The 26,632-nt window shown below is 45.5% G+C and overlaps 1 protein-coding gene across 1 annotated transcript in view; it reads left to right on the top strand.

Moving 5' to 3' along the window:
• Positions 1–26,632, top strand: part of ZFHX3 (zinc finger homeobox 3) — a 165,335-nt gene that overhangs the window by 98,246 nt on the left and 40,457 nt on the right. Inside the window, exon 5 of the mRNA XM_008053230.2 lies at positions 26,128–26,208. Coding sequence (XP_008051421.1) covers positions 26,128–26,208 — 81 coding nt within the window. The remainder of the gene's footprint in view (positions 1–26,127; positions 26,209–26,632) is intronic.

The following is a 26,632-nucleotide window of genomic DNA, read 5'->3' as shown; positions in this document are numbered from 1 at the left end:
AGGGTAAAGACGGCCCAATCTATTCATGCAACACAGTTTAACAGGTGGGCCACCTTCTGTCTACAAGGCTGAGGTGGATAGGAAAGAACCAATTTCACATCAGTTTGCAGCCCTTGAACACTGAAAGTGGGGATGGCTGGGAGCCACAGAGGAGTTTTCTTTGTGCTTAGGAAGATTAGACATCTAAGTCTCCCCTAGGAGTCTAAGCCCTGGGACCCACATGTACCTTCTGTCTGCCTTGGGCAGCCACCACACAGGTGGTGTAAAAGCAGCAGGTGAAAAAGCAGATTGCTTTTTTCCCCCTCCCAAAGGTGATTTGGGAGCTTGAAGGTATGCAAGCTCCTGCGAATTCCTCTTAGTTAAAAGAGGCGCAGTGTAAGCTAGCTGCACCTGGCCTGTGCTTTGATAGAGAAGCAGTTCTCACTTGGGAGCATCGGAAGCCCCCCCCTACAGTCCCCCAGGTTTTGCATGACACTTTGAATAATCTCTTCTGTTCAACCACGAGTAGTACAGTGTTACTGATGGCGTGTGGTCTGACCGCGTATGTGCTTATGTCAGTCTCATTGGCTTCTGCTTTGTTCTAGAACATGGCAGGGGAACTACAGACAGACAGGTACAGCGTCTAGCTTTTATAGTTACATGTACACTGTGTCATCGGTTTCTTTCACTTTGTAACAGCCAGAGCTCTAAATACTGGTTTCCAAGCTAACCCCAAGACACTGGGGAAATGTTGGACTAGACAGGGAGCCAAACTAACTTTATGTAATTGTTTAATTAAAAACTTGGTTTTCTAATTGCAGTCTAAACACAAGCACCTTTTGTTAATGAAAGACAACCTCTGTGCTTGGTTTCTCGTACATAGCAGTTCTTTTCCATTTTTGGAAAAATGAAAATCGACATTTAAGTTCCCACCACGGGGAAGGTGTCAGGTGGCGTTTCTTGCCATTGGGGGAGAGATTCCACAGTTTCTTTTGTCAGTCCTTGTCAGCAACTTATCTAGGCTACAGTTGCCTTTCTGACTTCATATTGCAATGAATCAAATTTGTAAGTCCCTTCACCTGCTGGAATAATCAGAAAGCCAGAGAAAAACTCCTGTGTTTCTCTGGCGTAAGCATTATTTTCCATATTCCTGGTACAGGAGTTGAAATAGATATATTTTAATGTTTGTTTTTTAAAGGGGAACCCTTCCCCTGATTTCCAGATGAGTCTTGGAACCGTTTTCCCCCTCCTCCCTCCACTAAGGTGATAGGAGCTGGCTCAGAGGGTATACTGAGAATGAATCCATTTTCTTTCCTCTGTCTCTGCAGAATAAATTAGAATTTGCCTGATTTAATAAAATGGTCTCATCTCCCTGCCATCTTTTCCATCTCCAGAGTATTTCTTCCTTTGTGGCCTGCTCTTCCATAATGGATCTCGGCTCCATATCTCCTCATTACAGGCTGGTGGTTTCACACGTAATGGGCTCACTTGCGCTGTCACGCACACGGTTTCACACGCGTGCACTCACTCCAGTGCTGGGGGATCCCGATGTCTGAAGGTGTGGAAATTTGTCACCAGATCTCATTTTCCTCATTTTCAGGCATGATGGTTATAATTGATGTAGAGGTTGGTGCAATTTGCCATTTGTCTGCCATTAGCCCAGTCTCCTGAAGTTGATATGATCACAGTGTAGAATATATTTTAGGGGAAGGAGGAGAGGGTGGAGATGGGGAATTGCAGCATAAATCTTCTCAATCTACCCCAGCCCTTCTCTCTTTAATTGGAACATGTTTATCTCTGCATACAATGGAGTGTTTTGCTATCTCCCCATTGCCCTCAGATGCACTGATGTGAGTTTGTTATTTGAATTTGGAATGGTTTTTCCATTTGACCCCCCTTCCCAAATTTGTGTTTTAATTTCTATTTCCTAGGTTGATTTTTTTTTTTCTTTCCATTTTGACACTAATTATGCCAGCCGCATTGGGAGTGCTCACTGCTGGGAGGTACCCAGCTAAGTGTTAAGAAGGGTTTTAAAAACAGGCTGAACTCTTTCTTAATGAGGCTCAATCGGGCTCTCCTCCGGGTGGTTTTGTTTTGCTGATCTGTCAGTTTTTCAAGGATTTAATTGTACTTTTTTTGTATTAGTCTTTGAAATTGGCCTATACAATCTTGCTATAAAATATATATTTTTTAAAAAAAGCAAAAAGTTAGTAGTTTTTGTTTCCTCCACCCTCTTATTCTTTGAGAATTTTTACGTTTTGCCTTCGTTTATTCAAGACCATCTTCTGCCAGTCAGTCTTGGGACTCAGCAATAGTGAATTCAGAGCCCAGAATGGGAGGGGCAGGAGGAGCCTTGGAGAACCTGGTCTGTGGGCCTCCAAGGCAGTTTCCCCATTCTTCAAGCCTTCCATTTTTAGGGCTTTCATAATGCAGCTTGGCCAGTGTCTTCTCTTGTAGGTTTGCTCTTGATGAAGGGCAGGGAGAGACTTGAGCATGACCATCCTTTCTTTAGCCATGAAAGTGACAGATTCCACCAAGTGGTGCCAGGCCAACTAACCAACATCTTGAATCCTCAAACATGGGAGACAAAGAAAAGAAAGAGTCCAAAAGCCAGAATGCAGAAGTTGACAGGCAGGGGAGGGAGCGAAGCAAGGCCATATCCTTTATGCTATTATCTTTATGGCATAGAAAACATGCTTGGAGCAATCAGCATGAAATTCTTAATTGCTTCACTTACTTCTGCTCTTCTCATGGGACAGATTGTGCAAATGCTGGAGCTGCCAGGACCCTCATGTTAGCACACTGTCCCCGCTGCACACACTATTTTTAACTAGTGCTTTGTTTCGCAAAGATGCACAAAGCTTTTTCCTTTTTCCCCCCCTTCCCAAGGATGCTAATAAACAGCAGAGGCAATAAAGAGCTGCTCCAGCCACCTTGACAGCAGCTACACTTTATTAGACTGTGTACCTAGCTCTCTCCCCCAGCCTTCTGCCTCCTCTCTTTGGATTTTACTCCCTCCCCTTCAGCATGAGTTGGACTTTTTGGGTTTTTTTGTTTTTTTTTTTTTTAATCTCTGAATTTATCCCATGAACACCAACTTCTCTCTTCTCCTTACCCACCCTCTTAAATCTGATTTGCATCCCTCTACTTCCCTGTCTTCTGATGTATATCTTCCTCTTTGAGATTTCCAGTCTCCTCTCATGAGAATGTAAAATCCAAGAACCAGATCTCAGAGATTTCAAAATAAAATAAAAGTAAACTCTGCTTAAAAAACACTTTAGCAGGAAAGCCAGGCTAATTGTAAATCAATGGGTCTTAAAATGCAGCATCGATCTCCAGTTAGAAGTTTGAAGGGGAAAGCAGTAATTACTGCACCAGAAGGTAGTTTTTCCTCTTAGTAAGTTCTGGGCAGAAAGAAGCCTCATTAGGGCAGCACTTCGGAATCTGAGTAATTAGTTTAAAAAGTACTTTTGTGGTGTTATTCCCTTAGCTGGAAATTATTGGAGTCTTCACAGATTTATAGCTCAATTCTGATAAGATTTGATTTATTATTGTGTTTGGTAAGGAAGAACCTTGATACATAATCACTCAGGTGAAGATTCGAGAAAGCATGGATCAGAGTCTTGGGAATGAAGTCTTTTTAGGGTGGGTGAGGTTTAATTCTTTTTTTTTTTTTCTGAGTTGGATTCTCACTGTCGCAGTGGCCGCTTCCGGCCACTGCAGCCTCGACCTGCTGGGCTCCGGCGATCCTTCCGCCTCAGCCTTCCAAGTAGCTGGAACTACAGGCGTGCACTACCACACCCGGCTAATTTTTTTGATTTATTGTAGAGATGACGTCTTGCCAAGTTGCCCAGGCGGGCCTCGAACCTGCGGGCTCAGGCAGTTCACTCACCTCGGGCTCCCAAGGCGCGGGATTACAGGCTGAGCCACCGAGCTCGGCGGGTTTAATTCTTTAATGATTCCTACTGTTAACAGTATTGAATGTGGCCAACTTAGAACCCTAGTGTGGCGGCCCTGGTAGACTACCCAAGGCCAACCTTGTCATCCCTCAGGTAAGCACACAGAGTAAAAAGAGGTGATTTTCTTGTCCAAGTATATGTAGTCAGGATGATTCGGTGACAAAGCGGTGGTTATAACACAACCATCTTATGTTATTCAAGGTGAATCTACTGGATGGTAAGTTCCATGAAGGCAGGGATCTGACCTTGTCCAATGAGATCCACAGTGGCTGAACTGTAACTAATGAGAATCTAGGAGGCATGAACTGTAACTAATGTCTTAGTGAATAAATAAGTGAGTAGACAATTCCTCTTTTCTGTTCTAGAGAGAGTGTTTCTAAGCTCTTGTCTTTGGGGAGAAAACTACCATGGGAGCTTTCTGTCTGGTTAGATTATCAAGGCAAGGACAACTAGTACTCTGAGCATTCAGCATCGCTGAGAATGCAAGCAGGTTCCCCCCACCCCTTTTTAAAAGAAGCACTTTTTAAAAAGGGACTAGGGACCTGGTACAGTGACTCATGCCTATAATCCCAGCACTTTGGGAGGCCTAGGCAGCAGGATTGCTTGAACCCAGGAGTTCAAGACCAACCCAAACAGCATAGCGAGACCTCATCTGTACAAAAAATAAAACAATTAGCCAGACCTAGTGGCATGCACTTGTAGTCCCAGTTCCTCGGGAGACTGACACAGGATCACCTTAGCCTAGGAGGTTGAGGCTAGAATGAGCCATGATCGTGCCACTGCACTCCAGCCTGGGCAACAGAGTGAGACTCTGACTCAATAGATAAATAAATAAATGGGACTTAGTTTTGCTTCCATGGGGAATCATCAAGAAGCATTCTCTTCCCTCATTTTTTATTGAAAAGAAAAGATACAACATAAAGCAATACTAAGTCAGCCACCGTTGCACAGCTGTCTCCATTTTGGTACATTATCTGTCACGTGCCTGTGTGGTATTAATAGCTAGTTAAATGTATGTGAGAGTGTTTTGTTGATGTAGAACTATGAAGTTTTTAAATTCCTACTAGAAACTTTAAGTTATCCATGTTGTTTCTCAAGGGAGGCTTTCCAAAGAGTGCACTCCACTTTTAATCTAAAATATATCAGATGGAACAGTGGTTTGTAAACTCATATTAGTGGAGTCTTATTTTTAAAAAAATCTAATTTGAACTCAATATATAAGCAAGATTTTTTTTTTAAGGGCTTGATAACTATAGTTATTCTAGGAGTTCAGATTTGTAGCGTTTACTTATTAAGTCAAAGAATGAGAATGAAGCAGAGTTAATCAACATTTTGACCAAAATTAAGAGTTATGGAAGGTAGTTAAATAGTATCAACTAAGCTTCTGTTTTGTTTTTATATTTTGTTTTAGTCCTTTTTTTTTTTTTTTTGGTAAGTCCTAATTCACACAGAAGTAGTTCCAAATAGTGCCGGTTTTTAGTAGCATGCTTTGCAATCCCAGAAGAGTCTTCAATTAAGTGAAAATGGCAGAAGTTTTATGCTAAGGTCTACACAGAAACTATTTAACTTGGCCATACTAGTTCACCTGGCCGCCAGTGTGTTAAATTTTGGTTTATACCACATTTCAGTGTGCTTTATTGTTATAGCATTTGCAACAAATTTGGCATCAAAATTTGTAGAACCTCTGCAGCATTTTGAGGTTCCCTGGAGAGCAGTTCAAACACACTTGTCCTATAGGAACGCTATTCAGAAGTGCACCGCAACTCTTGCCACTAGAACCCGAGACTGCTCTTGCTGGCAAAGTCACTGTGGTGTTGAGTGTCTGACGAAGGGCCCCTTGTCGGAGTATCTCCCGTCGCCAGCATTGGGTGACTCCAGCCCAGAATGTGTAAACTTCTGTTTCATGTAAAGAGTCACTCTTGGCCCCGCTTGAGGCCTCTTGCCCCTCTTCTTTCTGGTATCTGTCAGTCTCTCTCCTGAGAGGATGACACCTGGTTGGGGTCTCTGTCTCTCTCTCTGCTCCCTGCCTTGGTCTGTTCAGGACTCTCTCTTCTCTGTCTTGTGAATATGGACGTGCTGATGATGTTCCACGTGGAAAAAATGTCACTTTCTATTTATAAATGAAAGGAAATATTTCTACTGTTTATCCTTGAAGCCCCGAGCCATGCTTTCAGACACTGAGAATTATGTCCCCACGTCACAGCCTCAGTCGGGCTCCTGTGCTCTGTCACTGCTTGGCCCAAAGCTGCACCCCACCATCTGTTTTGCCCGTTTTTGTTGCTTGTACCGTCTTTCCTTCAGTGAAATGTTCCTGCTTGCAGAGTTTTTTAATAGCACTGGCACCGCTGAGCAGAGTAGTGATTTTCTTCCTTTTTTACTTAAAAAATTTTTAATTTGGGGCTTTTTAGAAACAAATCTGGAATATTTCAAGCTGCTCCCATCTGGGCAAACTCCAGTCAGTCCTTTTAAAGCATGTCCTAGGGGTAGGCATTCTTCACTTTCCCTCCCGCTGCTGTGGGCATCAGGGAGTGTGGCCTCTGTCCTCTGGTGTTGATGTGCTGGTAACCACTGGCCGTGGGAAGTCCAGCTCTAGATCCATGGTTCTGTGGGATCCACATCCCCATTCCCACAACCCATCTGAAGACTCATGGCTGCCCAGAGACATTTTTCCCCACCTGTGACTTCACAATTATATGTGTTGTTGAGATGATTTATTGTATGCATTTCAACACATTAGAATGGCGTTGTGTGCACAGATTTACTGGGCACTTGGTGGTGTCAGTGGGGTGGTTGTGCCAAATGTGGTAAGTCCTTTTCCACACTGGAGCTTGGGACTGAAGATGGGCAGATGATGTTTCTATATGGGATCTGGGGTCAGAGGTACCTATTGAGGTGGATGCTTGTCAGTGTGATCAGCAGGTGTGACTATGGCTCCAGTGAGCCAGGGGGCCCGGAAGGGCAGGCAAAAGGTGGATGACTGTGGCTTATGTTTTCATCCCCTCATTGCCTGGAGTATTGTCCAGAGTCCAGACTGGAGACTGCATTGTTATCATCAGTGCCCAACCTAGAAACACCTGATCTCTGTAGTCCTCCTGGTTGCTCTAGCAGTCCCCAGACTCCTCCCACTTTTCCTCCTAGCTTATGTCCCCTGACATAGCATGGCACTTTTGTCATCACTGGAACATAGAAAAGTGACTTTTAAATAGAAGGATAAGTATGATTTTTTTCCCCAATACCCAAGTGACCAAGAGAGACCACCTGGAAGTCAGCTGAGAGCTGGAAACTCTAAGTAAAGGCTTGCTTGACATGACTCTGTCTCCCACTCCTCCTGAATGACCAGGGAAGCGAATGGCAGCCGCTGGCCAGGAATTGATTACATTAATTGATATGCCAATAAGAGAGCTTGTTATATCCGCCATTGGTTAGGAGGCCAGCTAACAAGTCTGCTGATCAATGGCACCAATAAAGATTTCATCCATTAATGAGCAACATGGTAATTAATGTTATCCATAAACCGATTAGCCTGGCTGGCTCAGGCACTGGTTAGTGCAAGAGTGGCAATGCCGAAAGTGGGCAGGGCGTGAAGTTGGGCCTGCAGGCAGGATTATGGGCCCCATCTGGCATGGAGTTGGGTCTTCGGGCAGGAAGGTTTATTCCAGATGTGGACAGCAAAGAAGTCATAGAACATTCAGAGCCCCTGGCAGAAAGAAGGCAGAGTGAGTTTGCTGGACCCCAGACTGGAGTGCAGCTGAGTCCTACCCTTGTCCCCTGTACCTGCTGAGAGGAGAATAGGACACACTTTTCTCGTCCAACTCCTCTGGCTGCACAGCTTTCCCACGCAAATCTCTCGGGGGCTGTTAGGGGCCTAACTGGAATGACTGAGTTCCCAGGTCACTCCAGTCCCAGCTGGGCACACTCTCCCCAGGGACACTCCTCATCAGCAGCTCACACGCACTGCCCTGTGCTCCTGGAGGGCAGGCCTCAGCCTCTTCTGGGAACCATGAGTGAGTGGTAAAGTAATTAACATCCCCCACCCCCCCAGTTTCATTAGGAAGAAAAATTTTGCTAGAAGAAAGAAAAAGAAACAGATGATTTGAAACTGTGCCTTTTTCCTTCCCCCCCTGGTTTTTGAAATGACATCAGTGGGTTGTTTGCCAAGCATAACCTGGCAGCCCAGCGGCTCTGCCTGACTGCCTGAGATTTCTGGGGACCATGTAGCTCGCCAGCTCCAGCCGTGGCAGCGTGCCAAGGTGACGTTCCGTGACTAAGCAGAAACGAGGGAAAGGGAAAGAGGGAGGAAAAAGGTATGTGTGGATGGGGAGCCGGGGGAGAGAGTGGTCCTGGGTCTGGGCGTGGCGTGGGGAGACGAGGAGGCTTGTGTGGGGGCATCTGATCAAGAGGACGGGTGTCAGGGGAATGTGCTGGCAGGGCAGGAAGTATTCCTGTGGCACTGGGGTGTGGAGGGGGGCGGGGAGGGGCACAGGGCACAGCCGCAGATCCAGCCTGGGAGACTGGCTGAAGGGGTCTGACTTAGAAGGGAGCCAAACGAGCCGGCGCGAAGGTGACAGCCCAGAGGGCCTGGAACTGTGGAGAAGGAGGCTTAGGAAGCTTTTATCAGCATCAGACCTAATACTCCACAGCGGAGTTTCCTTTGCATTGTTAGGTATTGACCTTCAGAGACCCCTTGTGGATTCCCTAATTGAAAATTAATACTAGATCAATGCCATGGGCAATTTGCATATTGATCATAAACAACTTTGAAGGCACCGAGTGTGCGGCAGATCAATAGGGCTCCTGAATAGGCTGCTGAGGGAGCACCTCCCAGTACAATGCACTCCCAGAAAGGTTAATGATTTGGGAAGTTCCTAACTGCTCAGCGCAGGGAACAGCCCCCACCCTGCATCACGTTCCCAAGAGCAATTAGTACCAGGCCTGAGCTGCCTGCCCTCTGTTCCCCCTCTGTCCCCCCGCCCAGGGAGCGGAGGGGAGGGCGATCGGGCTGGTGCGAGGAAGGGGGCTGGCGACGAGTGTTTTTACAGTTGCCTTTTTTGGTGATGGATGAAGTCTTGGGGCAGTTTATTCTGGGAAGCGTACTGTAAAAGGCAGCAGCCAAGTTAAGGCTCCAGTAGTTGTTCTGGCCCCTTCCCCAAAACACAATTCTCCTGATGATTTGAATGGAGTGAAATGGACGAGGGCGGAGTCTTGCCATACCCGGCCTCCTCCTCGGGCTCTGATCAATGTGGAAACCCACGTTAACGTTGAAACTGTGATGGGTTTGGCCTCGTATTGCTTCCTGTTCTATTCAGCTCCCGTTTTCTGGCTTCTACCTCCTTGCTCTTCCCGTACACTCCCCCGCTACATGCCTTCTTGTTCCTGCTCTGGCCTTAGGCCTTGCCTTTCTGGGTGTCTGCTGGATCCCCAGCTGGCCTAGGAGGGACTACTCCAGAGGGTCCCCTTTCCCAGCCGTCTCTTCACTACTTTTGTTTTCCTCTGGGCTCTCCCCTTCCTTTTTCTGGGTTAGATCCAGCTTCTCTTCTCTCTTGGCTAGAGAAACTGTCTTGACCACTTACTCTGTCTTGGAGCTCCGTGGGTACGCTGAGATGGCTGGTCCTCGGACCAGAGCCAAATGCAGCCTGAAGAGATAGTGATGCCTGTCGACCTGAACCCAGCCACCTCACTCCAGCTCAGACAGTGGAGGGTAGTGGCCTCAGCAGCACAGAGGTACGTGTGTCACTAGAGGGAGACACCTCTCATGTACTGGTGAGTTGAACAGACTGGTTTCCACAATAGCCAGTTTGAGAAAAATAAAGCCTCCCCTGCCCCCAACTCCAGATTCATCTTTCACTAGGAAGAACCGGCGTTAAAATAACCCTGCCAAGGTCATGTCGTTTTATGTGGTTGTTAAATTTTCAAAGCTCATTGGAATTCATTTATGTGAAGGGGTAATACGGTTCCACAGACGGGACGTGCAGAACGGTCAGCAGCTAAGTTCTGCATTTGTACTCCAGCCATTCTGAGCCTTGGGTTCCTTGCCCCAGTCCTGGTGCTGCCCTGTCTGCTTTTCAGGGAGACACTTTGGAGCATGATGGTGAGGTGGGTACTTTGAGACTATGGATGTCCAGACTGTCTGTGTGCTACAGCATGGCCTGTGGCAAAAGATGGTCAATGGTCTCCTTCTCCTCTTTGCCTTTCTACACCTCGAGGTCAACACTGTCCCCCTTTCCCCCATCCATCCCCCAGTAAAGGAGAAGGCTCAAGGAGAGTTTCTCTCTTTCTGTATCTCCGTCTCTACCTGTAGTTATATACTGCACACGCACATACTTAGAGAAATACAGGAGCCTTTCTACTAGAAACCCTGAGCCGCCGTGTCATAACCTGTGCAGACTGTCCCCCACACAAAGAGCTCTCTGCTAAGGGGACAGGAGAGGACTATAATTCATCCCAGACGCTACTTACCCAGCAAAGAGTGTTGGGTCTCAGGAACATATCTGCCCAGAGGAGAAGGTGCTGAAGAGGAGCATCTTGTTCTAACTTTCACAAAAGTACCTCATCTGTTTACAGCGCCTCTGGCCCTGCGGTGGCCAACAAATCCTACAGGAACTCTTCCCAAGACCTGTCTGAGCGTGTCTCCTACCTTGTCCCTTCTCTCCCCACTCACTGTGCCTCCTTCCACTCAGGGCTGCCGCCAGGAAGGCCTCCCGGTCCAGCCTCTTGTGGCTCACACCCTGACTTCCTTCAGGTCGTGTTCCAACATCACCCTCCCTGGGCTTCCCATGTTACGTAACTCCTTGGATTCCTTTTGTCCCTTCTCATCTTCATTATTCTCCCTCATCAGCATCTGACTTGAATTCGGAAGCATTCACTTGTTTGGCTTCTTGTTGTCTGAATTACTGTCCTCCCAACCTCCTTCCTGTCTCTGCCCCATGAAAGCAGGGGATTTTCCTGTTGTGTTCACAGCTGTCTTAGCAGTACCTAGAATAGATGCTCCGTGAATATGTGATGGGTGGGTGGGTGGGTGGATAGATGCACAGATAGCACAAGCAGAAGTGTATGTTCTCTTGGGAAGGCCAAGATGGCGGTTCTAAAGGTAGCCATTAAGGTATGGGCCTTGGCGTGAGGTCTGTTACCTCCTAGCTATGTGGCCTCCACCAGGAATTTAACCTCTGTGATCCTCACCTATGAAATAGGAGTAATAACAGTATCTACCTCAGTTGAGGGATGATTGTATTCCTATCATTATTATTATCATGGGATGCTTACTGATGACTCAAGGAAGTGGAGACTTTCTAAGCACGTGGTATTGGTTTTTGTGATCAGGCTTTTTATAGTGGAAGACTACCCAGGCGGGAGAAAAGGAAAGTAGCCAGTATTTTGTACTGATGAGCCCCACTTTGTTAGTGCCTTCCTGTTTCTCTTCACACTCAGAGCATTTGTGATTGGTTCAACTAAAATGGCAGCCAGACCACAGGCTCCTGGGGCGGGATAGGGTGACCTGACATGGAGCACGGGAGCACACAGTGTGGGGGGGTGGGGGGGAGAGCCCATGTCAGCTTGGTTCAGGGCCAGGCGTGGCTGCAGCCCTGCCAGCCCAGCGGGCAGGTGCTGGGACGTCCCTGTGCATGTGATTACTTCATTATGGAGCCTTTCATTGACTTGGCTGCACTGTGCTGATGAACTGAGACTGGGGACAAGAGCACATAATTGAGGGAAATAAATTCCCATCACAGGCCTGGCTGCAGCCGGGAGGAAGCACACACCTCTAGGCGTGTGTGGCTGGGTTGGGGGGAAGGGGTTCCTGTCTTTCTCCCAGGTGCATCGTCCCTTCTCTCCTTCCCTTCCAGACCTTCACAGACACTGGATGCAGGAGTCAGAAGGAGTGGGCAGCATCTTTCCAGCCCCGCCTCTGTTTTTCCTGCTTGGAGCTGCTTTTCCAGAAGCAGGCCTCTGTGCTTCCGTGTTCCCCTCTTTTTTGAAGGGCAGGAACCTGTCTGGCCCTCCCTCAGTCCCCTCACACACCTGTTCTTTCTCTCATTCATTCTGTTTCCCTTTGTGTGTTCACCTCCAGTTCTGTCTGCGCTCTCTGCTTAGATCTCCGTGAAGACTGAGAAGGAAGCACCGTTGCTGCCATTCTTAATTGAAATCGCGTTTCATTCATCTGGGAAATGAGGGCAAGGGAGTGGGGCAGAGTTGTCCAGGGCAATCCCCTTGCAGCTAATTCTACACGGAGCCAGGCCTGAAGACCCATGAGTGGGTAGCAGCATCTTAAGAATTTAGGAACCAAAGTCATTTGTATAAGACTAAACCCAAAACCACACAACCAGTCATACAGTTTAACCACCACAAAACAAATGTCCTACTGCAATACATTTCCTAAATCCTGGGAAATTAGCAGCTTGGGTCACCAGAGCATCTGAAGTTGGTCATCCCTAATCCATTGTTTACAGCAAGAGGTAACCCCCTGCCCCACCCCCAGTGTTTTCTGGGCTTTAAAAAACATCTCCTGGAGTGTGAAGTCAGTGTGTGCTGTGGGCTGGTGATACACATACATAATGGCTGGGCTGGGGAGGCAGGTTGCCTCTGTCACAAAGAAGCATGTGGCATGAAGGCAGAGTGGAAAAGAAATGGAGAGCCCTCACTTGACACCCTCTGACCTCAGCCGTGGAGCTGAATGCTGGAGAGCCAGGACTGAAATTGCAGTCACTTTAGATTATTTGGAGCGAGGAGAGGCAGGAAAAAAGGGTCTGTTGACTACAGGAAGCTGAATTCTTCCTCTGCTGAAAAGCTTATTAGTGGAAGGGGAAAAAGCAATTACTTGGCTTTTGCTAGTTCTCTGTGGTTGGAATTCGGGGCTGTGACAGCAACCCTGTCACCAGCTCCTCGGACCTCGCCTGGATCCAGAACATTTAAGATGGGCACTGCCCCCAGCAGTGCTTCTGGATTCTCCCCTTCCAGAAAAGCGCCTGAAGGGGAGGAGTCAGTGAGTGTGTATCTGTGTAAGAGAGGGGGAGAGAGAGAATGGTGACTTGTCTTGCCTTTACACATGATGCTTTTATTTTGGATTTCATGTTGCCACTGGGCAGAAAGTTCACAGCACTGTTTGTCAGGGAACATGAATATCTGGGGGCTTAGGGGTTGGTTTTGTGTGTGGCTTTTGTTTGGTTTTGTTTTAGGTGAGCCCATTTTTTTATCTTTGCTATGCCTTTTGTTGTAAAATGTAAAGAAAAATTAGACATTACTTGAACAACTGTGGTACCACTATTAGACTCCATTTGCCTCAATATCACAGCTCTAACTGGGGAAGATTCCTGGAGAACCAGCATCCGGGGAGCGGGGTGCCTGGCTTCACAGTCCAGACTGCCCATCGCTTCTTTCTTTGCTTGTTTGACTGTGAGCATCACCTTGAGCTCTGATCCCTCCACAACTGATTTCCCACCTCCTTCAGATACCCTCCTTTGGGCTACCTTACCTTGTGATCCTAGAGCCCTGTCCTTCTCCGATCCCTGGTCTGCTAGTCTATAAAACTGAGGTGCTTGTGGTCAGTGCCCCTAAACCCCTCAAACCAAGGGCAGAATTCTCCTATAACCAGGTTTCTGCAAACAAACATCATTTCTCTTTCCTAAATCTGTTTATGCTTTTATGCCTTCCCTATTTATCCTTTTTATATTTTCTAAAACACCTAAGAAATGTTTGATTCCGTCTTCTTAATTGTATCTAGCTAAATTTCACACAGATAGATTTTTTAGTCCAATGGTCCTTCTAATCTTTTCTTGCTTATATCTCCGTTCTTCAAATTATTTCTCTTTATGGCTCAGTTTTCTGTCTTCATTTCCATTCTCCTTGAATATTTCCTACTTTTTCCAGCCATTCACCAAAGTTCTTTAGTAACTGAGTCAATTCATAGGCTAACTCCTATCAGACAGAAATTGATCTGTTTCCTCCTATCATCATATATATTTATGTTTAAGGTATAATCTTACCTAGGTTTTTTTTTCTTTTGAAAATTGGTCATTGGTTCCTGTCTAAATCCCCTCCCTCCTCCTCCTCCTCCTCCTCCTCCTCCTCCTCCTCCTTCTCCTCTTCCTCTTCCTCCTACTTGAAGATGTTGCTTTTGGTAAGTCATGTACTCCACTCTTTCTAATCATCTGTGATCTCATCTTCAGCACTGCATTGCTCTTTGGCGAGTTCGCTCACCCTCACACCTTTGGCTTGTTTCCTTCCTTTCCTTGCTATAAATATTGGCCTTACAAGGTAAAGCAAAGCCCTTTACTTGTTTCAGGTTTCCTTTCCTTATTCTCCCTTCTCTCAGGAGCCATATTTTACTTGAAAAGTTGCCCACTTATGAAAGTTGAGGGAGGAATTCTGACTTAAGAATCTCCCTTGTTAACAGATTTCTAAGACTTCCTCCACTTGCAGTGTGCACAGAGAACTTCAGTTTCCCAATTTTTTCCTTTAAAATGTCATTGAGTGCTACAGATTTCTACAGACCCCTTATTTCTGTCTCAAGTAACAACTCTTTGTCACTGAACTGCACTTTCTGCCTAGATGCCTGATGACTTTATCATCTAATTGCAATGTTTTCTCTCTCTTTGGTTTCACACATTTGTTGTTTTCAAATGTTCCCACTATTAAAGAGAATGGGTGTGAGTCTAGCATCTAAATTAATTTTTTTGAATTATTTGCCTCAATGATCATTACTGTGTGGTTTTGGACCTTGAGATGTATTAATGTATAAATGTGGGGATATGTAATGGAATATGTTGCTTTTCAAGGGTCACTAGCCTTGACCCTTGTTAGGTCTGAAAAACACCTTACAGGAGGACAAGCTGAATGGATGCACACAGAGTCATGAAGCTGAGTCTACAGGCACTTAGAGGCTCTGGGAGATTAGAGGAGCGGCTGCTTAGCTAAAATCATTGTGAAAGGGATGTGGCATTTTGTTAAACCCTAGAAAAAGACCATTTCATTGTACAGGATCCAAACTTTAAAAAAAAAAAGGCTTTGGATTCAACTACTGGCATTACTTTCTAAGTTTCTAAAAAGAGGGAGGAAGATCCAAGAATTTGCTTTCTCCCTTTGAGAACAGAAGGGCTGTACACGGTGCCTGTTAAAAATGACAACAATTTTTAGTTGGGCATGGTGGCGTATGCCTGTAGTTCTAGCTACTTGGAAGGCTGAGGTGGAAGGATCACCTGAGCCCAGCAGGTGGAGGCTGAGGTGGCCATGAGCCTGGGCGACAGAGTAAGACTCCAACTCAAAAAAAAAAAAAAAAAAATGACAACAGTTTAGCAATTCCATCCGCTTCTCCACCACCCCCAATTAATGCAGGAAAGCTCTTGAACCTTTGGATTGTCTCTGTACCTCAGCTTCCTGCTTAACTTTCTTTGCAGATTCCTAGGAAATGTCAACTGAAACAAGTTGCTTCTGCTGCCTGTTTATTTCAGACTGAAGTGTGTTTGGGGGCTTAATGGTTTTGGAGAGTGGCCCAGTTTTTGATTTTCCACGTGTAGTCACATCCTGAAATGTCTCGGGTCTGACCATAAATGCTTCTCATGGAGTCATGCTCTTTTCCACTGACACCCGACAATTCATAGTAGGCACCTGAAGACTCCCCAGGAAGCGTGGAGATGGAAGAATCTGTTCTCGGCCACCTCCAGGGTTTATATGCATTTCTAGTATTGCGTTCTCAAATGTGCGTCTAAATATGCAGCAACCTTTGTGTACACTTGGGTCTAGACAACGGACAGCAGGTTTAGCTGGTGGTCTTCTGGGGCAACATCGCCTGAAGTTGGACTCATTTCTGTTCCTCAGATTTGGTTTGGAAAATGTAAGCCTTTGTTTGTGCTTTGTTTTTATGAATCAGCTTGTTTTCCAGCTGTGTATATAAGTGGCTTATGATCATGCAAAATGAAGCTCATCGACAGTCAGTCCCTCATTCTGCTGTCTGCTGGTGGGAGTAGACTAGTATTTCTGCCTGAATTCTGGGCTTCACAAGGGTAAAGTTGTTTTCTGAATAGGCTGGAGATTCTACAGGCACTGTGGGCTTAAGAGTAAAGCAACAGACAGGCTGGGAAGCCTAGGCCCTCATCGGTATCCTCATGTGACTCAGACCGCTGGAGTCATGGCTTTATTTTCTTGATTGTGTGCTATTCGTTTTGATGGTCAGAAACAAAATGTTTACCTCTTTCTCTTGCAACTTGCTTTTTTGCTTATCTTCATCCCAATATTCCATCCTTCCCTTTGACTTTGTCAAATTGTGTCTCCCCAGCATTGTGAATGCCTTGCATCTGCACGGCTACCCCCGCCTCTCCTTCCCTTGCTGTCATTCCTGTACAGATGCATCCATCACTGCTGATGTTCTCATTCTGAGAGCCATCCCGCAAGGTTTCGCTCATACCCATTAGGTTCTAATCATCATCATTTAATATCACTTCTGGTACATCCTGTTCATTTTCCACATACCTTCATTTGTATATAGATGCTTAAGTACACTTACAGCCCTTCCTTGACTCTTTTTCCTTCATGTATTTCTAACATTTTCCAATTTAAAAAACACGGAAACATGAATTTTTCTTTCTTTTTCTTTTTCTTTTCTTTTCTTTTTTTTTTTTTTTTGCATGAAGCATAAGATTATTCTCTGACAAGGCAAGTCACTTTTGGCTCAGAAGGAGATACCGGTCTTCTTTAATGGAAATGGATAAAAAATTTTTTTTATTTACTCTCTTCCTATCACTCATGTGTGTTTATCTGTCTTGTCTTTTCTCCCCTCCAACCGTGGAAACCTGGCAGTGTTTATTTCAAGCAAGGACTTATTGAAAGACAGATGCTTGTGGGGACTGCTCAGGCCTCACACCTGGAATGTTAAAAAGCTTTCAGGCAGATCTTTTCTGTTGAAAAACGTCCCTTTCTACAGAGGAAGGGGACAGGAGGAAACTGGTACCCCATCAGAGGAGCTCCCCTTCTTCATCCCCCTCGTGTAGTCATGAACCCCTAATTCTGACCAAAAATCCATACACTTTAGATGATGCCTCTGAATCCATGAAATGGCTTATTCTGCCGAGCAAGCACATGAAGCTACTGCTTCCTCCAAAGTGCCATTCCTCCTCCTATTAACTCGCGCTTTCTTTGCCTTTACTTGTTAAGCATCCTATCTTTAAGAAACGACCTTTTCCACACACCCATCCTCTTCTCTTCTTCAGCAGCATACTGACTACTTTGTTCTTTAACAGAGATGGTGGGACATCATCTTGGTATCAAGGATCTTCTATTTTGCATGCCTCTTCTTTCCAGAACATTCTAGTTTGGTGTGAGGTTAAACTGTGCAAAACAGTGTTTGAAAGAAGGGGAAAGAAGAGAAAAGAACTTGTCAAAATGCATTTGTTAGATCACTTTTAAATGAAGTACAATTGAAGGTAGTTTTTGTCCAAAGAAAGGAAAAACCCCTGCAAATCCGCTGAGCTCCCAGAGAGCGCGCCTTCTTTGTCATCGCGCTGACATTGAAGTGTAATTTTTCATGGTTATTTGGACTGGAAAATGGGGGGGAAAGGGAGAGATAGGCCTGCGATTATTTCCCATAAATGACAACACAATCACATCACGCTCCGCTACAAACATGCTCGGGGAATTTGCCTTTTTTACATTTCATGTGTGAAAGTAACAGCAACAATCATGGCTCTGTAGAAATCCAAGGGAACTAATCCCTGCTGAATTCAGTTTACTTCAGAGTTCTGGGATATAGCTGGCTTTCTTATTGAGCGTGTATTCTGAGACCGTTTCAGGATTGGGTTTGTATTTTACAAACTGGAACTCACATCTTTCAGTTATTTAAAAAAAAAAAAAAATCTTCCTGTGAATAGCCACCAGGCGAGTCAGCGACATATTTAGTTCCGTTGTGCTTTGTCGTCGCACATTTACTTTTATCCTTTCTGGATTTCTGCAGGGGGCAACCCAGGTGCTTTTGCTAAGAACACAGATAAATGGAACTTGTTGCAATACTGGCTCTAGGCGTTTCCTCCCTTTTTTTCCTCTCGTGACCCCCACCCACCCCCGTAATTCTACTGCAGTTTTGACAAACTGTTCAAATGACCAAGTGGCCTTGCCTGAAAGAGGAAAAATGGCAGCACCCGTCCCTCACCACACAACGGCAGCATTTTTCACTTCATGCTCTGGCATTCTGTGCTGTTCCCGCAGGAGGGACAGCTCAGAGGGGAAATTGTCTCTGGGAGGCCTTAACAGTCCGTGGCCACTTTGAACCCATAACATGCTCTCTCCTGTCAGTGCTCAAGCTAGAGGTGAAGTTAAGTCAAAAGGCAGATGGAGAGGCTTCCCCAGGCTTGCATTCTTGTTGAACTGGACCATGCGTCACCAGCAGGAGCCGAACATACAGGCTGCGGCTCAGCCTGCCTCTCCAGGGCTGCCTCTTGCCACACAATCCCCATTTTTCTTGTCTCTGTAAACAGTGGTAAGATCTTCAAATATACAAAAGCATAAATGGTCTCTATTCTCCAATTAGTCATTTTTAATAATACCCAGAGTTGCCTTCAGAGTGTTGATTCTCACAGCCTGATGCCAAAAAAACAGGGTTGGCGGGGTGGGAGACAGGAAGGAGGGCCCGCGTGGGGGTGGCCGAATTCCTTCAGCGTGGGTTTTTCCTGCAGGGCCTTCCTCTGAATCCCCCGTGGAGGCTGGCAGCCCTCCATCACCTTTCAAGCTCTGTCCAGAAACTCCAGGCGCTGTGACCCCAGGTATATTTGGTAAATGAGCACCTAGTGGTAAAAAGAATTCTTGTGGTAAAATGATGGCTTAAAGGATCCACGTGAAAGAGTTTGTCACTGGAGCAAGGGTGTGCATCTGATCTTCTTCATGTCCCCCAGCTCTCTTATCTTTTAGAGGGCTGAAATCTGTTTAATTGTTATCTTCAAGAAGACAGTTTTGCTTGAAACAAACTAGTATTTTGGCCATTTTTTTCGTAAGCTACCAGGGTGGGAAAATGACCTGTAGGAGCCCTAGGCTGACCCCCGATGGTTCACTCTGGCTGGTAGAAAAGGGTCTTTAGCATGACAGAGAGATTAAATGGGTGAGAAAATGGAAAACGGTGAGGGTAACAGTGCCCCTGGAGGGAGAGTCTACCTTTCCCATGCTCTGTTCCTTAGATTAGTGCAAAGGGTCCTGCTGAAGAGGCCGGTTTTAGAGGGGCCCAAGCTAGAAGGGATGCAAGTGACCAGTCTGCTTGTCATCCATGAGAATGCACTTTTCACCGAATGCCTTAGGCTTTGTTAATGCCCTGGAGTCCCATTGTCCATTGGAAGAGAAGCGACATCTTATTCTGACAAGGTGGGAGAATATTACACTTCTGATGAGTAAACAGATACTGCATCTGTGGAGCCCTGCCTGGCCCCCCCACCACACACACACACACACACACACACACACACACACACACACCAGCACTCAGCTTGTACCCCTTTATGGTTTCCTGCCTGGACTACAATGGGATAGCTCAGGGTGCCCCACTCATCAGTGTTGATTTGGATCCCAGGCCTTGCCTTGTGACCTGGCTTTTTCCTTGATAAATCTATACCTTGCTGAAAGGTATAAAATGAAATGAGCAAAGTTGGTCAGCAATTTAAAAAAATATTTGGATGATTATTCACAAGGGACTTCCAAGTAGACTTTTACATTCCCTATTCCAAGTACACACATGAGAACATGTAGTCACCTTAACTAAGATGCTGAGTATAAGGTGTGTTAAGAGAACAACTGTGTTTGTGGTAAGCACAACCACTTTGATTCAAGGGAAAATATCTAGGGCTAGGGTACTGTTACCTAGAAAACCTAAGCACTGGAAGCTACTTCTTTGAAAACTTCCGGCTAGGTTGCCAGGGCTGGAAAAACACGATGGAATAAAACCAGGGAGTAAACGTTTGAGAAGATGTGTTGGGGAATGTTGCAGAGTAGCTTATGATGTTCTGGATCTGGGTGTCATTGTGCAGTTAGGATATAGCCTAGGGTGCATTAAGTTACCCGGTAGGACATCTGGTCACTATTGGGTGAGATTCTGCTTGCTAGAATGTCATGGAGGGAGACTGGTAGAGTTAATGGCTCACCTCTGAGGGTGCAGCCACAAATACCACCACCCCTGGCCTTTTCCTCTCTGGCTTAGAGAGAGAAGACAGGACTAGAAATACCAAGCTGGAAACAACATGGTTGTCTGTCCATCAGCACTGCAGATTGCATCCTGCTACAATTTTCTATTGTAGCAGAATTTTAATACACTGGATTTTATTTGCAATAAATGGTCTAGGCCTTAGTGTAGTCATCTTTTCTATTGTGGGATTTGATTTGACCTGCATTTGCAAAATAAAGCAGACATATTCTGTAGAATATTTGCAGCCAGTAGAGGTTTCCCATTGATAACAAAATGCCAAGAGGATTGGACACGCTAGAGTGTTCCGCCCTCGTTTCCCATTTGTGCCAGCCAAGGCTTAAAGAGACAGCTCATGGGCAGGACGTACAGCTAGTCTCAGGGTGTGTCACCTACACAAGAGCTAGAGGAACAAGAGGACAAGACACAATGCCCGAGTCTCCCCTTCCACTCAACACAGAGACAGCAGCAAATGCCACTTGTAGCCGCCACCCTGTGTCACTCCTGCTGGTCAGAGTGTCCCCTGGCCTTTCCTGCCTGCTTCAGTGGTCATCCTTGGGTTAATCAGGTTAAAAATGGAGAGAGGGAAAAGGTTTAACCCTATCTTCAAAGTAAGCAGATTGGTTATTTTGTTTTTCAAAGAAGAGGTCCTATATACAATTAAAACTTGTTTCTGGTAAACCTCATTCCAGGAAAGATGAGCTTTTAACAAAAGGCTTTTGACAGCTGCAGGCTATTTCATTTTTTTTAATGCCGAATGAAAAATCAATACATTTTTCTGGGTTATACATATTCAGAACAGGCCTGATATTTCCATTATAATGGAAAGTGGGTGTCTGTGCACATCTCGCCTGTCAGAGCTACACTGCCGCATTTTCCAAGCCACTGCTAAATATTTCAAACCTGATTTGATTGTGGTTCATGACAGCTAATGTTTCTCAGCTCTTGAGCCTGCCGACAGGCAAACGCACTTTATTTCACCCCCACCCTCAAACATCGCTGCCTCCAAAGGAAAAGGAAAGAACAATTTCATTCTTCGGGGATCACAGATTGGTGTATTATTTAAGTAACATGATCATGTGAGAGCCTTGGGTACAGATATCGTGATTCTTAGGAGAATTTCCAAATTTCTATCACATCGAGGCACTATGGGGGCTTTGTCAGGTTTAGGGAAGGTTTGAATTAATCTGCATTATCCTGTTAAGAGTTAGGAACAGAGGGACTAGTCTTAATCGTTGATTGACTCTCCTTTCCTCCAAGCCTGAAGCAAGTTGTAGAATACCCCCAGTGGGCGCATGGCTCGGCCCTCACTGTCTGGGGGAGTAGTACCATGTTTTAACTCCTGGAACGTGTTTGTGGGTGACTCATTCGGGGAGTGTGTACAGTGGGGTTGAACACTGGCCTCGTGATGATGCCATGTCTATTTTTGGCTTCTGCCTGGTGCTTCTTCCACAAACCAATTTCCAGATTGTTCATAAAATTGTCACAGATCCCCATAGGGTTGCCAGTTGGCACATGAGTCTCCTTCCGGAGCAGACTTCACTACAGATGGGGCAATCATGCAGTCACCTTTTCCCAGATGATAAGGCTAAGGTATGTTAAGAGAGTGATTCGCACGTGTGATAAGCAAAACCACCTTGATAGAAGGAAAAATTTCTGGTGCTGTGGTATCATCCCCTTAAAAACCTAAGCTGCGCTCGGAATCTTTCTCTTTTAGAATATATTCATCTGCTAGAATTCTTCCACCGGAGACTCTGTCCTTAACCAGGAAGCATGAGTGATAGGAGCAGGCTGGGTTTGGCCTAGCGATAGTAAATGCTGCCTGGGAGAAGCAGTTGTAAAAAGGAGGTGGTGATGGAAAGAGGTTTTTTAAAAGCCTCACACACTGTTTCACATGGATGTGAAAGGCCAAAGTCATCTCAGTTTTCCAAGATTTCCCTTTCTCTTTATGAGTACATGTACAAACAAGAGGGGGTGCTCTAGTTTGAGGGCTGTTGTGGGGGTAATTATCAAAGTGGGCTTCTGCGGGGTCTTAGAGGCGTCTTCTCTGGTGTCTTCTAAAACACAGATCTGTGTGGGATACAGTGTGCCTGTGACCTCCTGCCAAGACCTAGGGAGGGGTTGGGGGGCGTGGCGATGACCTCCTCTTCCAGAGCCTGGCTATGCCCTAGGAAAAGCCTTCCTGTGGTGCTCTGGTTAGGATCAGAAATAATATTAAATGCTTTAAGGAAAAGGTTGTTTTGATTTGTCTATTTCGGCATTAAAAATGGCATGCTGGCTGTTGTGTGTCTCTATGAAGGAAGGCAACCTCTTCCTCTGTGTGAAAGACGGGATTTTCCAGATAAAACTGATCGTCAGTCCATCAAATCTTCACTTGTTCCCACCATCTGGCAGTAGCTGATATTATACGGGGGAAAAAAAATCTATGTCTTCTGTAATAATGACCCGGCCAGTTGCCACTGACTTCATGGGAGAAGTGGGGAGGGAATTTAAATTGTGATCTGTGGGAAAAAGTTCCCCTCCATCCTGGGCTCTATCAGCACATGTGTATCATATATACATTCCTAAAGGGAATAAGGGCTAGATAACAGCCCCCGGAGCTTAGCATGTGGACGCAGTTCTCCGTTTCAGAGCTGGATGCCATTTCGCCCCTCGTTCCCACGTGTTTCCAGTGCGGAGACCAAGCCCTTCCTCTGGGTCCCCGAGGCCTGTCTCTCGGTGAGGGGGGCTTGCTTTACGCATTTGGAACCAATAAAACACACCCTGCCTGCAAAGCGTCGTGAGCCTGAGCTGTCCGGACGGATGTGCCGTTTGTATCTCTGTTTTTTAATCATTTCTCTACCTTTATTGGTATTCAGAGCTCACAGTTTTCCGGTTACTGTCAGGCTGGGCTTTCATCCATTTTAAAGAGCTATTTTTCCTCTTGCTGTTGATGATGATGGTATAAAGACAGATGGCGTGACTGCTTATGAATGTCCTAGTTTATTTCTCCAGGACCAGACAGTTCACTTGAAGACATATATTATTTCCACATGCTCAGGTTAGGCAGCCCTTACTCCTTTGCCTCCTGCAGCCAGCTGCCCTTCCAGGCCTCACCATGCGGAGGGCGACACCTGTAGGTCACAAGTGGAACTGCAGAGACACCGCCAACTTGGTTGAATGGGACTTAGTTTTTAGGTGGGGGGTGAGGACACTGATCCCCTTGTAAAGGGAGCTGGCTTATCCAGGATTTTCTTAATAATTTCTTCTTCCACCATGCATAAAACTGCCTTTTAGTGAATGAGTCACAAATGATAATATTAAACTCAAGAGGACTTGTAAATCTTGAAAAAAGAGATAAGCAAAATAAGTTCCTGAAATAACCTCTTTCTTTTATCCTCTCATTGGAACGCAGCGGCTTTCATTTTCTGCTTGCAGTAGGGCAAGGAGAGAAGAAAGCAAAGGCCCAAATGGGCTTATAGACTGAGGGCTCCAAGAATATTCCCAAAGCCCCGTGCAGTTTCCTTGCTCGTTGCGTCAGTGATCTACATATTCTTTACAGTCTCTGTCTTCTGAACAGATTTGTTTGGAAGAGCTCAAAGAACTGGGGGCAGGTGACCAGGAGTTTTTAACTTTCTGCTCTGATAGTTGCAGACCACATAAGGCACTAGCCTTGGAGACGGCCTCCCAGTGGGTAAACTCCTTCCCTTCTCTGCTGAGTGGCTCCTTCAGACACTGTCCATCACTACACCAGGGTGTTCTGTTGTTTGTAGGTATCAGACTGTCTCCATCTAAGGTGATAATGTGTGTGTGCTAGAGAGGCAGGGCCTTTGAGCTATCTCTGCATCTAATCAAATTTGATTAATGTATTAATTCTGCAGATATTTTGTATCACCGCATGTTTTGGGGACAAATGAGTATATTTAAGAGACCGTGCTAATTTGGGTAGACCCATTTTAGTAATATTAATTGACTGAATGCTGGCATCACTATTCAAAGATGAATTTTATAGTGATAGCATGGAACAGTTTTATCAAAAGCCTAAAAATATGCATGAAACATCCTGCCTGGACATAATTAAGATAGTACATATATGACATTGAACTTTGCTTGTTACTACTCTACTTACTTATATGTTTTCTCTACTACATAATGCATAGTTTTAGTATGGGGCTCTATATCTAACTGACTTCAAGCAATGATTGCCTGATTTTTCTCTGAACTAAAGCTAGGTTGGGGAGACTTGATGTTAATTTGACTGTGCAGTGAGACAAAAAGGAGACACAGAGTTTAAATATGGAGTTCTTAGTTGGAAAAGAAGATAAACAGTACCTAATTTCATCCATGTCTCCAGTGACTGCTTCATAAACCCTCTATTGGTGCTAAGGAAGAAAGAACATTCTCTGACCCCTAGTTCAGTTTTCCAGTCATTGGACTGCTATAATTTCTTCTGGAAGATTTAGGATAATCTGATTCTAAATAGATAATTTCTCCCTCAAGTTTTAGAAACTCTCTGAGATCAGTTTACTTTTGCATTCCTTTTATTTCCTTTGTGAGTTAAAATTTTGAGGCTATTTTCTAGAGTATTATTGGAGAGCATGACACTTTGAAATGTTGAAAAGTAGAATTGGATCTGGAGAGACCTCTGGTGGTGTTGGACAGAACCCCAATTCAGGGTTCTAGATTGGATCCCAATACCTGATCCTTGCGGGGGCCTGGTCTAGTGATAGATGTGGGCATCCCCATGCTCACGCCTCTGCTCCCAGGAAAATTTGCTCTTCAAAGTCTCCTAATAATGGTGAAAATGATATTCACCCTGTTTTGCCTACTTTATTTATTCATTCAACCCATTTTTACTGAATACGTGTTTGGGTAATGATCCAGAAGGCCAGGAGAGCAAGAGAGAAGTGTCTCCCTTTCTTTCCTTCAGCATCTAGGATATTTATCCTCTTCTTCCCACTTGGACAGATGGCATTTCACTTCATGATTAACCTGGTGCTGGCAATGGCCATTCTTCTACTTTCACTATAGTACTGTGTGCTGAGGTGGAGACATTCCCTTGGTTAGTTTTAAACCAGTAGTGTGTAAAGATTGGAATGACTTCACAAGGAAAGTGTATGACTCTTACAAATTTTTATTCGTTTTCTACAAATCTTACTTCCCACCACTGCCTCCTGGCATGCCCACAAGATGTTGTTTGGTTTCAAGAACTCTTTACCTCGATGAAATCATATCACTGATATTCTGTGATGCTTCAGAACATGAATGACTGAAAAACACTTCTACCACAGTCTGGCATGGTGAGCCCTAGGAGGGGTCAGTGATTAGCACTGGTGTGGGCTCATGCAGGAGGCTTGCGTTGGAGCTAGGCAAAAGCTGAACATGTGGTCAGTTTTTTGTATTTTCAAATGTAAAAGACTTGCGTGCAACTTTAGGGATTCAAATGGAGTTATTGCTTCAACAGGATTGGTTTTTCAGTTACAGACGCCGAAGTGAAACATTCAGAATCCATCTGGAAATATCTAATGGCCACAGGTCTGGAATGAGTCGCAAGCCCATACCAACCTCAGTATACCCAGAGGTCCCAACTTCTTGGCTGGACTTGGTATATCCTTCGGGAAGTCAGTCTCTTAGGGACCTCTGGGAAGAGAGGAGGGACAGAATCATCAGTGTCTGTGTTTTGTGGTTGGCAATTCTTTGTTTTTGTTTTTTTGTTGGAGTCTCACTCTGTCGCCCAGACTGGAGTGCAGTGGCCGCTCCCGGCCACCGCAGCCTCGACCTGCTGGGCCCCGGCGATCCTTCCGCCTCTGCCTTCCGAGTAGCCAGAATTACAGGCACGCGCTACCACGCCCGGCTAATTTTTTGATTTATTGTAGAGATGAAGTCTTGCCTGCTCAGGTGGGTCTCGAACCCACGGGCTCAGGCAATCCACTCACCTCAGCCATCCAAAAGCGTGGGATTACAAGCTGAGCCACCGAGCCCAGCTGGCAATTCTTTGAAAAGGACCAAGCTTCCTTCATCTTCTTTCTATTTTTAATCCTTGACATTTTTGTTTTTCTTCTATTTCAGAAGAAGCCATTGAAGATGTTGAAGGACCCAGTGAAACAGCTGCTGATCCAGAGGAGCTCGCCAAGGACCAAGAGAGCGGAGGCGAGAAAGACCAGAGCAAGTGGACAGGTAATGTGTGTGGCTGCCCTTGAGCCTTCCAGTATTTCCTCCCCTGGAAGAATGAGGCTCACAAGCCAGGGAGCAGATACATCCTTTGCCTACCTGGAAAAACGAGATTGGCATTGGGCGAATGGGAGAGGAATTTTCTTTTGCTTCTGTGAGTGGTCATCAGCATTTTCCTTTATTGTATATTTAAGTGTTTAAGTTTTTAAGTGGCCCCAAAAGCCAACTTTTTTATTGGGCACCCAGGTGTCAGGCCCTGTGCTAGAGGCATGTGGGTTTTTGAGGTCACATGTCTTCAGTGGTTCCCTAGTGTTGTTGTTTTGCCCTTTATGCCATTCTTTCCCTGTTGAAGGTCCAGCCTTCTACCCCACCTACTTCCAAGGGGTTTGTCAGGTGAACCTCC

The sequence above is a fragment of the Carlito syrichta genome, unplaced genomic scaffold (genome assembly GCF_000164805.1).
Source record: "Carlito syrichta isolate Samal-C Ts95f unplaced genomic scaffold, Tarsius_syrichta-2.0.1 Scaffold73643, whole genome shotgun sequence".
Lineage (NCBI taxonomy): Eukaryota > Metazoa > Chordata > Mammalia > Primates > Tarsiidae > Carlito > Carlito syrichta.
This window is presented reverse-complemented; position numbering and strand designations above follow the sequence as displayed.